Source organism: Epinephelus moara, chromosome 9, assembly GCF_006386435.1.
Source record: "Epinephelus moara isolate mb chromosome 9, YSFRI_EMoa_1.0, whole genome shotgun sequence".
Classification (NCBI taxonomy): Eukaryota; Metazoa; Chordata; class Actinopteri; order Perciformes; family Serranidae; genus Epinephelus; species Epinephelus moara.
In genome coordinates this window covers 38,035,931-38,050,394 of record NC_065514.1, presented here as the reverse complement: position 1 = coordinate 38,050,394, position 14,464 = coordinate 38,035,931, and the positions used below count along the sequence as shown (strand labels likewise).

Here is a 14,464-nt window from a genome sequence, read left to right as displayed (position 1 = left end):
TCTGAACTATGGGAGCCCAGCGTGAAGCGGCGGTGGCGGATTTTAAATAGAAACTCGATTTTCATTACAACAAATCGGCCTAAACTACAAATTCGAATTAATCGATAAAATCGATTTATCGCCCAGCCCTACCCCTTTTGTAGATAAACCATACTGTTATAGGCTGAAATGGTGTTATGTAAATGATATGATAATAATCATGATGATGAGTTAAGTCTTTTCTTCATTTCAGTCCAACATTGTGCAGTGTGCAGTCACTCTTCCCAGCGCTGTTTGACTGGAGTTAGCCCTCATGCTAAATTACCATGAAATCACAATGTCTTGTATTTCTTTTATTTCTACATATCGTTAACAGACTACAAGTGACCTCTAACTATCTTTGCTCTCACATTTCCAAAAAAGTTGGAGTCTTCACTTTAAAAAAGTAAAAAATTGTAAACAAAGAAATATTTATGTGTATGAATTATGCCTTATTTCCCCTGCAAGTTGTGGCTCAACTCAATTCACTTTTGTGACCAGTACTTCTCTCTTTTTCGTTTTCCTCTGCAGATAGTTCCCCATCAGTGTAGGCAGGGTTCTTAGCTGATTGTCAGAGCGATGCTGCATGAAAGTGCTATGACATCATCTTAACAACACAGCATCCGTTGCTCTGTCCAGCTCTTGCTGAATCCTCATCAGCAACCAAACACATGAATGTCTGCACTTCCTTAACTGAGCACGGCACGTGGTTTTGTGGGCGACCATTTTTAAAAATCTGGGTTGAGGGAATTTACAAAAATTGCAGTTGCTATTGACGGTAGCTTGGCTATTTAAAAATGACAGGTTTGTGCATGATGTCTCATGTTACGCAAGTGAGAAGCCCCTCTGACCAATCAATGGTCTGCTGTGTTTTAATTCCACCTCCACAGTACAAGCAGTGGAAATGGGGCTTTAATAAATCACACTGCTACACAGTACTGACATGTCCACCCCAACACACAACCACGCACATCTTTAAACAAAGCTGACTTGCAGCTCTGAGCACACACCTGTGCACACTCAGTTTGACATGCAGCTACACACACATATGAGGTCTTCCCATTGCCTTTAACACCACATGGGTCAGACGGCCTTTGGCCCAGCAGGACAACCCATAAACAAACTTCCCAACTGCACTGTGTGTTTCTGCCTGCATGCGTCCTCCCCCTCCAGATGTGAACTGGGGCTCATCGACCCAGGCTCTGACCTATCACCAGGCCCTGACCCACACTCTGCACCTCAGTGGAGTAGAGGACCACATCAAGAACTTCAGGTACAAAACACAAAGAAGCACCCCTACATTCTTACTACACACAGCTGTAGTTACGATCATTAAAGCTGGACCAGACAGTGTCTGATGAAAAAATCTACTAATCTTATCAGACTGTAGGATCACTGAGTTAAGGCAATGCATGCTAATATTTTAACACATATATATTACCATGCCAGTCGGATGGATCGTCTGTTATGTGCTAAAATATTAGCGAAAGAATAATGTTTGACACGAACAAATGCTGCAGTCATCAGAGCATAGAAAAGCCTACTTACTTCATATTTGACATTAATGAAGATTTATGAAAAAAATGGCTAATAATGTATGTGACAGATCACAACTGCTTCCATAAAGGAATACTGGGGATAGGGCCATGCATTATTCCCTGACTTTAGGAATGCATGATATTGGATTATTTGGCCGATAACCGATACCAATATCAATATATCCACTTTTGCCCCACCTAATTTTAGTGATCATCAAGTCTCTTCTATAGTGGAATTAACATCATATTATGCATGCACACTCTTATCTTGATAGCCTACAAGCAGATGGAGACATGAAATACAATACTTTTCAACTAAAGTGATATTCATTCATTGTGCAAAATAGAAACATGTTGGCTGATTCTGATGGCTAATTTTAAAGCCAATGTTGGCCAATAACGATGATGTGCTGATAATATTGTGCATCCCTTCCTGACATTGTATGAGGCTTATTTATTGGTTATTTGGCATCAGTTTTAAAGAAAGACCTTAACCTTAAAGCAACTCTTACCTTTTTTGCATTTCACACAGCACTTAGAAAAAATTTGAACATCCACAACTCCCGCCTCCATCCAAAGTCCCATCCTCCTCCTCCTCCTGCAGCTCCACCTCCCTCCATTACGTCTTCATTATAGACGTAGCAATTGGCAAGGTAACGTTAGATACACGGAAAAGGAGAGCGAGTGTAATGTTACAACAAAGACAGTCAAATGCAACCCCAGAGTTTTAAAACTCAACTGGAGTCAGTGATGACTGATGAGTTTTAGAATAAGGTTACAGTGCTAACGTTAGATAGTAGCGTTAACGTTACTAGTAAGTGGAAAAGCACAAGGAAGATAACGTTTATGTTTCAGAGGCTACGCTACAGTAGGTTAACGTTAGCCATTATCAACTGGATGCTGTGTTGTCATAATGTTATGAACTGAACTGAACCAGCACAAAAACGAAATGACATTTTGCATACCCCAAGCAAACAAAACAAAAACTCCACATCCTGAGAGCAGAACTGGAAGCTCCTCTTCACATCACAGCACCATGAATTGTTTGTGTATTCACCACGGAGCTTACCAGACGATGCTGCCTTCCTGTCTACTCTGTGTAGTGTTAGCCCTGTTAGCTCAACACCGGAGTCTGATATGTTACCATTCATCCATGTCTCAGTGAACACAAGGACGCAGCAGTCCCTCACTCCTTGGTGAGTGGATCTCCATAGTCAGATGTAATCTATTTTCATGTCCAGTGAGCGGATATTCGCCAGAAGGACACTGGGAACAGCTGGTTTGATGGGGTTAGCTCTTAGCCTAGCTAACCCCTCCGCGCTTCCCCCACTCTCGCGTCCTATCACAGCGCTGCCGGCGTCTCCCCGTCGGGACAGCTCCAGGCGAAACCACGGTCATCTCAGGACTAGCTCGATGTAGCAGGCCAAGCTTGCTACACATCCTGAGCTCTCTTGGTTGTAGCGTTAGATCTCTGCAGCAGTTTCTAATGTCTGTTAGAAACTCGCGACTGTATTGCACTGATGAATTTACTTCTTGTTGCATCGTTTCTTTCTTTTGCCAACTGATTTCCCTGTTGGAGCGGCTGGAGGTGGAAGCGGTGGTCCGCATTTGTTTGCTTTTGTTACGGAGAAAAGTTTATATCCACAAGGGTCCCTGTTACTAACCTGTTTGTTGTCTCAGACTCAGGGGTGGAGGGTGTGGGGGGTGGTTACTCGAGCGGTTACGTCAGTCGGAGGCCTCCACGTGGGGAAGACAGACAGGACAGGAGAAAACTCCGACCAATCATTGCATTCGGTCCGAATGCAGTGATTGGTCGGAGTTTTCTTAGAACCATATGAGAATGGTATAATTATGAGTTTTCATCTCTGGTGGAATTCACTTACATTTTAGTGTGCCATCAGCATATTAATAGCATTTTAACCTAAACAAAGAAAAGAAAGGTAAGTGTTGCTTTAATTAAATAGTGTAAAGTTATTAAAGCTCCTGATTTAGATCAGGAACTATCTGATCACAGGATAAGTAAACAAGCCCTAAGACAGGCATTACATGCCAACTTATTGTACTACAGACACATCTTGGTCATTACTGAAAAAAATATTTTGATACTCAGCCCTACAAATGTTTGGGGTTAGGCTTGTCAAAAGTGGTTTATTATTAGATTATAACTTGATCAGATTATCAAGTTGTGGACCTAAGGGAAATTGTTATTGTTGCTGTCACATGAGACACCATGTATTGTGCATCATGGCTAAACTTCAAAAACTTATTTTGTTGGTTGAGAATCACAGCTTGGTAAGGTTTGATTCCCCAGTAAGTTGCTTGATAATGAATATTAAAGCACTCCTTTTGGGAGCCATGTATTGTATGTATTTCATGAAACAGTTGTACAGTTTTGGCATCTCACAGAAATGTGTGAAAGTGGAGACCATAGCAAGCAAAATACCCCTAAGCACGTGCTACTAAGTGTGTCTCATATTTTATACTTCCGTTAGTCACTTTAGTGTAGTGCTCTATGTACACTACGTACTTCTTTCATGGTGCACTAATTTTAATGGGGCAGTGTTGTCTCAAATTGCACTCTGCCATTTTGCAATTAGGCTACAAGAAATGATGACAACTTCATTTTTTAATCACTTTTTTTCTTGTTCTTCTTGTTCTTGTTCTTCTTCTGCTTCCTCCTTTTCTTTTTCTTCTTTTTAAATGGTGAATTGCAAGTGGATGTTGGAGCATTATTGCTAACATTTGACCGCTTTCGCCACCCAAACATAAACCAAACCTACACCAAAACATCAATGCTCATTAAAATGTGCCGCTGTAGCTAATTAGCAAGTTAGCTAGCTAGTGAATGCTAACATTAGCAAGCAAGCTAACGTTAGCGCTCGCATCATTGTTTACGTTATCATCATTACAGACCCAACAAACATGTATAACTTAAATCTGTACAATGCGGCAGCGTTCATTGTGGCTGGCTCCCCAGCCTCTTCTGCTACATCACAAAGATGGTGTCTGTTGAGGTTGAGAAGTATCCAACATTCCACACTCAACATTTGGACCATTTTGATTGCACCAGTAATACACTGGATTTTTTTTTTGGAGTGTGAATGCACTTAGCACACTTGTGCAGTCAAAATATTAAGTCTTCAGAAGTATTCAGTTTGAGGTACACTAATTATTTCTCTATCAACCAACAGTACATGTCTTTATTTTCTGAAAGCTTGTACATGTGGTAATTTTTAGGATGTAATGGTGATAATGTTCCTTTGGACTGTTCCCATGGCAGCAAACCAAGCAGAGGATTAAAACACATCTGATGGTATCTTCAGCATGACACGTGTGTTCCTCTGAGCTCCCTTTTGTCTCGTCTCACTACTTCATTAAATCCCACGGTGCTTAACATATTTGCTTTGATGTGCGCTACTCTGCACCAGTTTGTTTTTTTGTCCTGTGTTAAGAAACTGACTGAAGGTCATAGATGCTGACGTCTTGATGTTTGCTCTTGGATGTGTCTGACTATAGACCCCAGTGTTTGGTGATGACTGGTTACCCAAACTCTCGTCCAGCTCTTCTCGACCTGGTCCACACCTTTACTAAGAACGTAGGCCTGATGATCTGTGGACATATTCGCACAGTAAGTAGATACTCTGCTCTTTTGCCTTTTGTAGTTATGAAATCATACAACACAACACAAGTGGTTTTAAATAGCTTCAGAGACCCACTATGCTCACAACACAACACAACACAAGGCTGGGCGGTATTCGCGGTGACGGTAACATACCGCAGTAAACATGAGCCGTGGTACTGCTTTTGTGGTTACCGTCATACAGCAGTACTCCGGCTACCTTCACCTGTCTTAAACACTGAAAATAAAACAAGAATAAATAAAACAATAGAGGGAGACATTTTATCACAGAGTTGCAGGCTTTAAACCCCCCCTCAGGCCCACCTTCCTTCCCTCTTCCCTCTTCCCTCTAACGTTTATACATACTGTATATATAACGTTTTATACACAATAATAGATGACTCGACTCGACCCGACCCAACCCAACCCAACCCTACTCCTATTCCTACTTCCACTCTACTCTCAGTAATTAAACTTATTATTGGGGGTTCTGGTTGGTACTGAAACTAATGTAATCAAAATTCCTCCTGTATTTGAACCCTTTGCACTCCTGATATTGCAGCTGTCATACAGCTGTTTAAAAAGTTTCTGATTATTAATATAATGCTCCTGCTGCTGTGTTCAGCAAGATAAAATTACTGTTATTACTGCAATGGAGTCTGGCTTTGAAGAGAGCATAGATAGGTTTCACTTTTAGTTCTATTCCCTGATAGAAAGAGCTGTCGGGGGGGGGGGGGGGGTTAATTCCTTTACCTTATGTGGGCCCCTAATGCATTACACCAACTATGTGTAAATCCATTACTAAGTGAGTCTATAGTCCTTACTTTGCTGTCAAAATAGTAATTCAGTAAATGGAGTTGCAGCACCAAAACACAAGGACTGTTAGTTTGTACGGAACTTATAGTGTGTTAACGTTGTACCAGGACACACTTGGAGCACTGTCAGTGGTCGAATTGTTCATTTTTAATAAGGGGGATGCAATGTAGCTTTGATTTTTTTTGCGTGCACACATCATCAAATATGACAGCACAGATGTGCAAAATTAATCAAGATAAAGAAAAATGGCATGACCTATACCTGCTGCCTTTAAAAACACAAATAATGCAGTAGTATTGCTATTGCAATACAGAGAAAAAAACATTTTAGAGAAAAAGAGTAGTTCTGAAATAGCTGTGAAAATGAATCTTAGAGTCACTCTTATCCTATAGACATTTCCTTAGCCAGTTATTATTTCTCCTTACTTGTGAAGCCTTGGGCTGATAAGTGGTGCTGCTGTCAGGTCCCTGTCCTGACACCTGCCTGGTTTCTCCCTGTCCCTCATCTATCTATTGCAATAATATAGATAATAAATGTGCAAAGCAAAATTTCTAAATAGAATTAAGAATAGTAGTGGTGACATAGCTGTGGAAATTAACATCAAAGTCACTTTTATGCTATAGATATTTTCTCTCAGACAGTTATAATCTCTTCTCACCTGTGAAGACCCTGCATGATCATCATTGCTGGCCTCTGGTCCACTGTCTCCTCCCTGATCCTGCTCTTTATATTGTGGCAATAAAGATTAAAAAAATATGTGCAAAGCAATAGTGAGCACAAGTTCTTATTAAGGAGGAGTGGGTTTATTCCTAGCATGAAACTAGCAAGCAAGCGATTCAATATAGGTAACAATAACATTAGTATTCTTGTTAACTAGCTTAACTTGATACATTGGCATCTATTAATTAGTCATCATTTAGCTAACATTATCTACATGCAACAGCATTACTCAACTTACACGTTTTGTTTGGAAGAAACTGCAAGGTTTTTTGCTTCTTTCTGGCCGGGGGACAGAGGGCACAGATATGGGAAGTGCGCGGACATGTCCCCTGTGTCCCCCCCTCAAATTACGTCCATGCCTGCACACACACAGATTCTAGTTAAACAAGGGGGATGCTTTTTGGTCAATTTTCTAACAAAGGGGATGGCATCCCCCCTCATCCCCCCTCAATTTGACCACTGAGCACTGTCATAATTAATCTGTTTAAAACCTGGGATCCTGTTGGCTGAGTAAGGTCATCACTGTTGTCACTTGTTGTCTTAGTGCTGACACTGAATGGAGCCTTGCTCAGTGTAATGTGAGTTTACACCAATGTTTGGACAGCCTGATGGTCAGGTTAAATATCTTGTCCATTTTCCACCACCTATTCTGGTAACTTCAGTCAAGTCATATATTCATCATGCTCCTTACTTGTAGCTAATTTTGTCAGAAGAAGAAGAAGGTATACTTTATTAATCCCCAACCCACATGCACAAACAGGACTTATTCATGCATTAAATGGAGAGATGTCAAAGCGAGGGGGCTGCCTTGGACAGGTGCCCCAAGCAGTTGGGGGTTCAGTGCCTTGCTCAGGGGCAACTCAGCGGTGTTCAGGAGGTGAACAGGCACCTCTCCAGTTACCAGTCCACGCTTCATACTTGGTCTGTACAGGGGCTTGAACCAGTGACCCTGGTCTCAAACATATCTTTTACATGTCTCTACTGACATTTCTTTTTCTGAGCTGATATAGGCCCTGAACACACAGAGAGCGTTTTGCAGGTTGCAAGAGAGTGCAGAAACATGAGTCAGCTAGGGGCCTTATGCAGCATATTTTATTGGCCTATGTGCTGACTTTGCTGTCCAGGGTCCATTTTAGTATCAGGGCTTTTTGCATTGTAACAAGACCAACTTTAAACTTCAGAAAAGCTGCTGCAACAAGCTACTGATCAATGCTGTCTGTTGTTACTTTACAGAAATTCATTGTGAATTCATTTTAAGTTAATTTTCCCTTAAAAAAAACATCATCACAGTTGTTTGATTATTTACCTGTCTTTGCGCAGGCACAGTTTAACTCAGTCTGAGTCACCTTAGAGCTCAGAAATGAGCGCATCAGTGAGCCTCGGTTAGCGCGTTTGTTCCACTCCTGTATACACAGTGTAAAAAGCCTTTTACAAATCCCCTGCCAGGCATACAAGCTTCACAATGGAAAGGCCATTTTGATTGATGAATGCAGTCTCTGTGCAGTCCGGAAGCACTGTGTGGAACACGCGGTCCTCCACATGAGGCCTCTGATCAGCCCTCCTGCCTGCTTCTATTGCTTCCAAGTGAAACGGTGTAAACATTCTCAGCTAATGGCATTACAGTTTCCTGGCTGAAGTGCAGCTTTGTGAGCTTTTTTCCCCAGAAATAGACAAAGTTCCTAATGAGGAGATTCAGAGCAGGACTGTGTTCTGCAGGTTGAATTCTACACTATGTGATCTGATTAAATTAGACATTCTGTGTTATCTGACCTTGATAATGTGGACCTACAGAATTTCATGCAGGGCTGTGGGATTACTTAGATTTTCTGTGTGTGTGTGTGTGTGTGTGTGTGTGTGTGTGTGTGTGTGTGTGTGTGTGTGTCCAGGGCTACAGGAGGCCAAACTTCAAAGATCTGGCCACAGACCAGGCCCGGTACCAACGCTGGCTACTGAAGAATGAGACCAAGGCCTTCTACACACCAGTGTTTGCTGAGGACATGAGGCATGGTACACAGTACCTGCTCCAGGTAGGAGTACAGCACAGTGGTGCTAAGAATGAGATCTCACATGATTTAGCCTCTGTTGAGTAACAGCAAGCAACTGCTCTGCATCTAACTGTTTATGTTTTCCAAGGAAGCATTGCTCAAGTCTCTTGTAGAATTGCACAGCAAGTGCCAGCAAATAACAACAGTCAGCCATGTTGGCTGAGTGTGCTCTGTTTGTTAATGTTGATAAGCACATGCTTCTAATGGCACATTTTTAATGATTGTTGAAAAATGTTGCCAATGTTTTGTTTTTCTTGGTTGCTGATTGTTCTATTGATTATGTAAGAAGCTATAAACTTTACCTCATGTTTTAAAACTGTCTCAAAAGATCTCAGTTAAACTCAAGTCAAAGTAATGTTATTTTTATTACCGACGATCACACACATGGTCTCATTAGGTTGCATATAATTTTTTAACAATTGATCCAAAGCAAAAGGAAAAAAGAGGTGGGCAGGGCACTTGAGGAGAGAACTCCCTTGCTTATTTAAAAGATAAGACATGAGGCATTATTTTATATTTTTCTTACTGCCCATCTATCCCATAAAAAAGCCACACCAACAATGTGCTTCTCTCAATATGTTCAGGCGTTCCTACTCTGTCTGTAGCTCTCAGCTTCAAGTCTAAAGATCTAAATCTTTGGTTCACAAGTATATTGTACACATTTGGTGCTCTAGTAAGTATTTGTGGCAGCAGGATGATGTATGTGGAACTAAGTCATATTTAACTACAGTGTGTGTGTTCCTGGTGATGAAGGAACATGTCAGCCAGTGACACAGTGTGGGTCACTGAATTGTGTTAAACGATGAAGGAGAAAGATCTGGAGTATTGATATCTGGAGTTATTCTTCATCCTTAAACAAGGTTTAACATCTGAAATTTAAACTAATAATAATAACAATACATTGGATTTATAGAGCGCTTTTCAGGATACTCAAAAACTAGTTCTAGAACACTTAAGACTTTTTGTCGTGTCCTGGTATGCTGTTCTTCAGCTGAGGAATCGAAGCAGTTTACAGACTTCCAGATCAGTTTCTTTCATTTTCTGAGGGTTTTCATTCATTGTTGAACAAATTGGTCTTATTTGAATCAAACTGTGAAACTGAGGTAGTGCTCATAGTGCTCACAGAGGTGAGTCATAATCAGTCACACAGAGTTTCTGTCTCAAGTGTTAAACTGAAAACTAGCAAGAACTGGCACCAAAACACCAGTGACAGGCTGAAAAGTCCACAACCACACGTTACTGCTAAATTCTTCTGTGCTCCGACTAGGGATGGGCATCAGTTTTCGATTATAGATGATTGATTGTTAAGGCTTTTGATCGATCACAAATAATTTTGATCGATAGTCGCAGTGTTTCCCCTACAATGTCTGGTATAGGTCCAGCGGGGTCTCGTAGGCACGGCGGCTCGCCGAGCCTACGAGACTACGAGAGGGTTCAAGCTCAAAACTGGGGCAGCTTGCGCTCTCTTGCGGCGACAGTCTGCACTGCACTCTTTTGTTTTCTCTCTTTTGAAATACTCGCTCATCAATTAATCGATAATTAATCGTTAATTTTTTGATTGAATAATGACTTTTGATCGTTTGCCCATCCCTAGCTCCGACTGCACACACATCTGCTCTGAGAACATTATCTGTCACACTCTCTCTCTCTCTGGACCGCACTACACACTGAGCTGTTCCTTTTGGAACATATTTTTGATCACAAACAGGATAAGGGTTGATCCCGGTTGCTGAAAACAAGATATATTTAGAAAAGAGTAAGGAAATGAATTTATTTGATTGTGATTTGAATTCCTCCTCCTCGAGGCTGCTGGACTGGGTCGCCTGAAGCCGAACACCCTGGTGCTGGGCTTCAAGAATGACTGGAGGGATGGCGACATGATGAACGTGGAGACTTACATCAGTATGATCCAGTAAGTGGAGCTCCGTCAAAGAGACACAGCCCAAATATAGACAGTGTTTTTGCTAAAATCGGACTGAAAAGGTTGAATTATGTGACATTTGTGGACTAAACATAAATGTCACTACATGCTCAAGTTGTCTGAGGTAGAATTATGGTAGTTGTGAGGAGATACCATCATGTTACTCCACTTGCTGCGTTAGGAGTGTTTTGATTATGATGAATGGTTAATACACTAATCCATTTTATGTAAATGTGAGCCTATATTTGAAATATGTCAGATATATTATAGCCCTGCCTAGTGTTGCAAATGGTTGATACATTTAAGGAATTTTAAATGTGTAAAATTTCCATTAAAAGTTGAGCTTGGGAATTTGGGGAATCCATCTGCCTCACTCCCTGCCCAGAAGACTACTACTGTGGGGGGAGAGCAGGCTACAGCTCCGGCGACAGATCTTCAACTTGGCTGTAACAACCTTAATAGACCCAGCGCAAACCCCAGCACTGGGGGGTGAAAGCGGGCTGGTGGCCAGTGGCAGTGCTTGGTTTAACCTGTAACAGTAGCAACAGAAAGTTTGTTGATCTGACAGGGAGTTGGAACGGTTTGGGATTAGACCCCTGGGTTTACCTTGACTGAATTTGAGTTGCTATAGGGCGCTAACAGATGTCCATATCCTTGGTCAGCTACCACCACAAATAGAATCTTACACTGTGGGAGACCAAGATAATCTGCATTCAATTTATTTTATGCCTCAGCGCCAGCGAAGGAAGCATTATATTTTTGGGTTGTCTGACTATCTGTCCAGCCATCCGTTCCATTCTCGTGAACGTGATATCTCAAGAATGCCTTTAGGGGATTTCTTCGAATTTGGCATAAACATCCACTTGAACTCAAGGATAAGCTGGTTAGATTTTGGTGGTCATAAGGTCAAAGGTCAAGGTCATAGGTACCATTACAAAACACATTTTTGGCAATAATTCAAAAATTCATACATTAATTATGACAAAATTTCACAGAAATGATGAAGTGATGACGTGTTATTCACAAGTTTCAAACATTGACTTCACTGTGACATCATAATGTGCAGTAACACTTTTTTGGCCATTATTCAGCACCAAAATTCAGGAACAGAGGGCAAGACATTTGGTCAGATACTGAATTGGTGGCACTCCACCTTGAAACTGGTTGGCGTGGACATGGAAGAGTCTGGTTAATAATTCCACTAACACAAATGAAATGAGCAGATGACAATGCTGCGCGCAAAACAACTGTGTAGTGCCGTTCAAGCGTGAACCACTTGTTTTCATTTGGATGATGTGCTGCTGGATCAAAGCTCTTAGAGCACTACGCATAGGGCAGGGTTGCCAGGTCCGCTAATTAGCCGCGACTTTGGGCTTGTTTTTTTGTAAAGTCGCTTACAAATATTGGTAGTCGCGGGTTGCGGTTTTTTGGGCTTGTTTCTGAAGTGGAGTTGCTTATTTGAGCTTGCTCTCTAAACGTCGCCTTTCTCTATATATATCCGTCTAATAAGTTACACACAGGTGACGGTCAGTCAATGAGACTTATTAAATAATATAACTTGTGCGATTAATGTCCCCCACCTACAATGCAGTCTTGGGATCCCTTCCCAGACGACTTCACACTCATTCACCCCTGGTCCCACCTGACCCTAACGACTCTGAAACTAAGAGCTCACGTGACCCCTAAGACTCTGCAAGGGTTCCCACCTACACAGGGTTTATAGCCTGCAACTTCGTACCAGTCATTTAGAACTGAAGAAGCTTCTTGGATGAGAGGCAAAACATCTTCAAGAAACGCAAGCAAGTCCAGTTGCCTACGATATTAGCACCTATGAAAGTAGAGAACACGTTTGACCTTTTTGCTTGAGAAAGTACTTTGGCAGTGTACCCATTTTCAACTTCAGAGTTGACAATTTTCTGTCCATTGACTAATGACTGGGAATGTGTCTCAGTTTAAATCGGACTCAACCATCCCCTCTTTACACAGCCTTCAGAAACATATGTGGGATGTCACAGACACAGAGCTGGATTAACCTGTTAGGGGGCCCTGGGGCATGAACTACTTTGTGGTAACTTGATTAGCAAAACTGTAAGCATATACTAAAACATTACAGACTGAGAACTTATTAGGAGAAGTTTTCCTGGCACTACTACACACAGTGTATTAACAGTGGAGGAGTACAGTGTTGTGTACAGTGTGTCCATGTGAAATCCTCTTTCTTAGCTGAACCCTAAATCAGTCACGTGAGACTGTGAGTGAAGGACTTAAGATGAATGAGTTCCCGACTGTAAAGTGTGGGGATTATGGCATTAGGGCTGAAGGTCAGAGATGACTCAGCCCAATAATATTAAAAACACAGCTAATACACTCAGCAATGCACCCTTTACTTTCCATCCAGTGAGTAGCTGTGGCAGTGTACACACTAATAGGTTCAGCCTTCTGATGTTTGAAGCTGGTATTTGGTGCGTGCAGTTCTCTCAGCATTGTTTTTGTTTTCTTTTTGAAAGGATCCGTGTCTTCTTAAGTCTCTGTGTAGTTGAGCATGTCAAGAATCATTCTGTCCACTGCTGATTTCAATCTTTTATTTATGTGTTTTTTTCTTCTCAGCGATGCCTTTGACTTCCAGTTTGGTGCTGTCATTCTGCGACTGAAAGAGGGACTGGACGTGTCCCACATCCAAGGACAAGGTATCAAACACATGCACACACACAGAGAAGTGTTCCAGAGAGGTGTTTAGCAAAGTGTTCAAAATCAGTATGATTTTTCTGATTACTGACATGTAACAGAATCTGGCAGCTGGCTCCAAAATCACACAAAAATAATCAAATTTATAATCAACACATATTATAATGGTATCATGAACAACTAAAAGCTTGATAGAAAAATATACTTAAGCAACTTAAAACCACACTTGTTCCTAATAAGCTGGTTACAAAAAGCATTTAAAAGCTGTAATACTTGCCAAAGGGGGCACTACTGCCAGTGCAGGGTGCAGATTTAAATAAAAATGTAATCTTGATTGAAATATTGAAGAAATGTGCCAACTTTTTGCCTTTTGGAAGTCAGGTTGTCTTTTACTTGCATAGCTATTCACAGTAAACAAAATTTTGACAAGGGATGGCCAAACTTTTGCACCTTATTTTCACTTCTCCCTGCACTTTCCTCTCCATCTGTCTACTTATTCCATTCCCTCCCAGATGAGTTGCTGTCCTCCCAGGAGAAATCCTCAGGAACGAAAGACGTGATTGTGTCCATAGACACCAGTAAGGACTCTGACGCAGATTCATCCAAGCCGTCCTCCAAGGCCACCAGTCTCCAGAATAGTCCAGCTATCCAGAAAGGTCAGCCTGCCTCACTATGGATGCCTCTAAGTTCAAAGCAGTGTCTTTAGATTCCCACTTTATCTTAATGGTTAAGACAGAAGCTGTAGTTTATAGTGACACTAAGACAAAACAGTGTCGACATGGCAGAGGGGAAAAAGGAATATATAATGTATAAAACTTGGATTAAAACATTTGCATATTCAAAACACTTAAGATATCATAAATATATGTGTGTGTGTGTGTGTGTGTGTGTGTGTGTGTGTGTGTGTGTGTGTGTGCGTGTGTGTCCTGAACTGGTTTTATAGCAACATAAACACAGAGGAAGGCTATTCTTTCAGAAAATCATCTTAACTTTAATCTCAGAGATCCCTCTTAATCTGTCAATGCCTTTCTTTATTTGTGCTTTTACACACACACACACACACACACACACACACACACACACACACACACACACACATATA

The 14,464-nt window shown here is 41.4% G+C and overlaps 1 protein-coding gene across 1 annotated transcript in view; it reads left to right on the top strand.

Moving 5' to 3' along the window:
- slc12a2 (solute carrier family 12 member 2) overlaps nucleotides 1–14,464 on the top strand; it is a 122,824-nt gene that overhangs the window by 76,459 nt on the left and 31,901 nt on the right. The window contains exons 15-20 of the mRNA XM_050052657.1: nucleotides 1,192–1,291; nucleotides 5,073–5,184; nucleotides 8,598–8,738; nucleotides 10,562–10,668; nucleotides 13,285–13,364; nucleotides 13,875–14,018. Of these exons, the coding sequence (XP_049908614.1) occupies nucleotides 1,192–1,291; nucleotides 5,073–5,184; nucleotides 8,598–8,738; nucleotides 10,562–10,668; nucleotides 13,285–13,364; nucleotides 13,875–14,018 (684 nt within the window). The remainder of the gene's footprint in view (nucleotides 1–1,191; nucleotides 1,292–5,072; nucleotides 5,185–8,597; nucleotides 8,739–10,561; nucleotides 10,669–13,284; nucleotides 13,365–13,874; nucleotides 14,019–14,464) is intronic.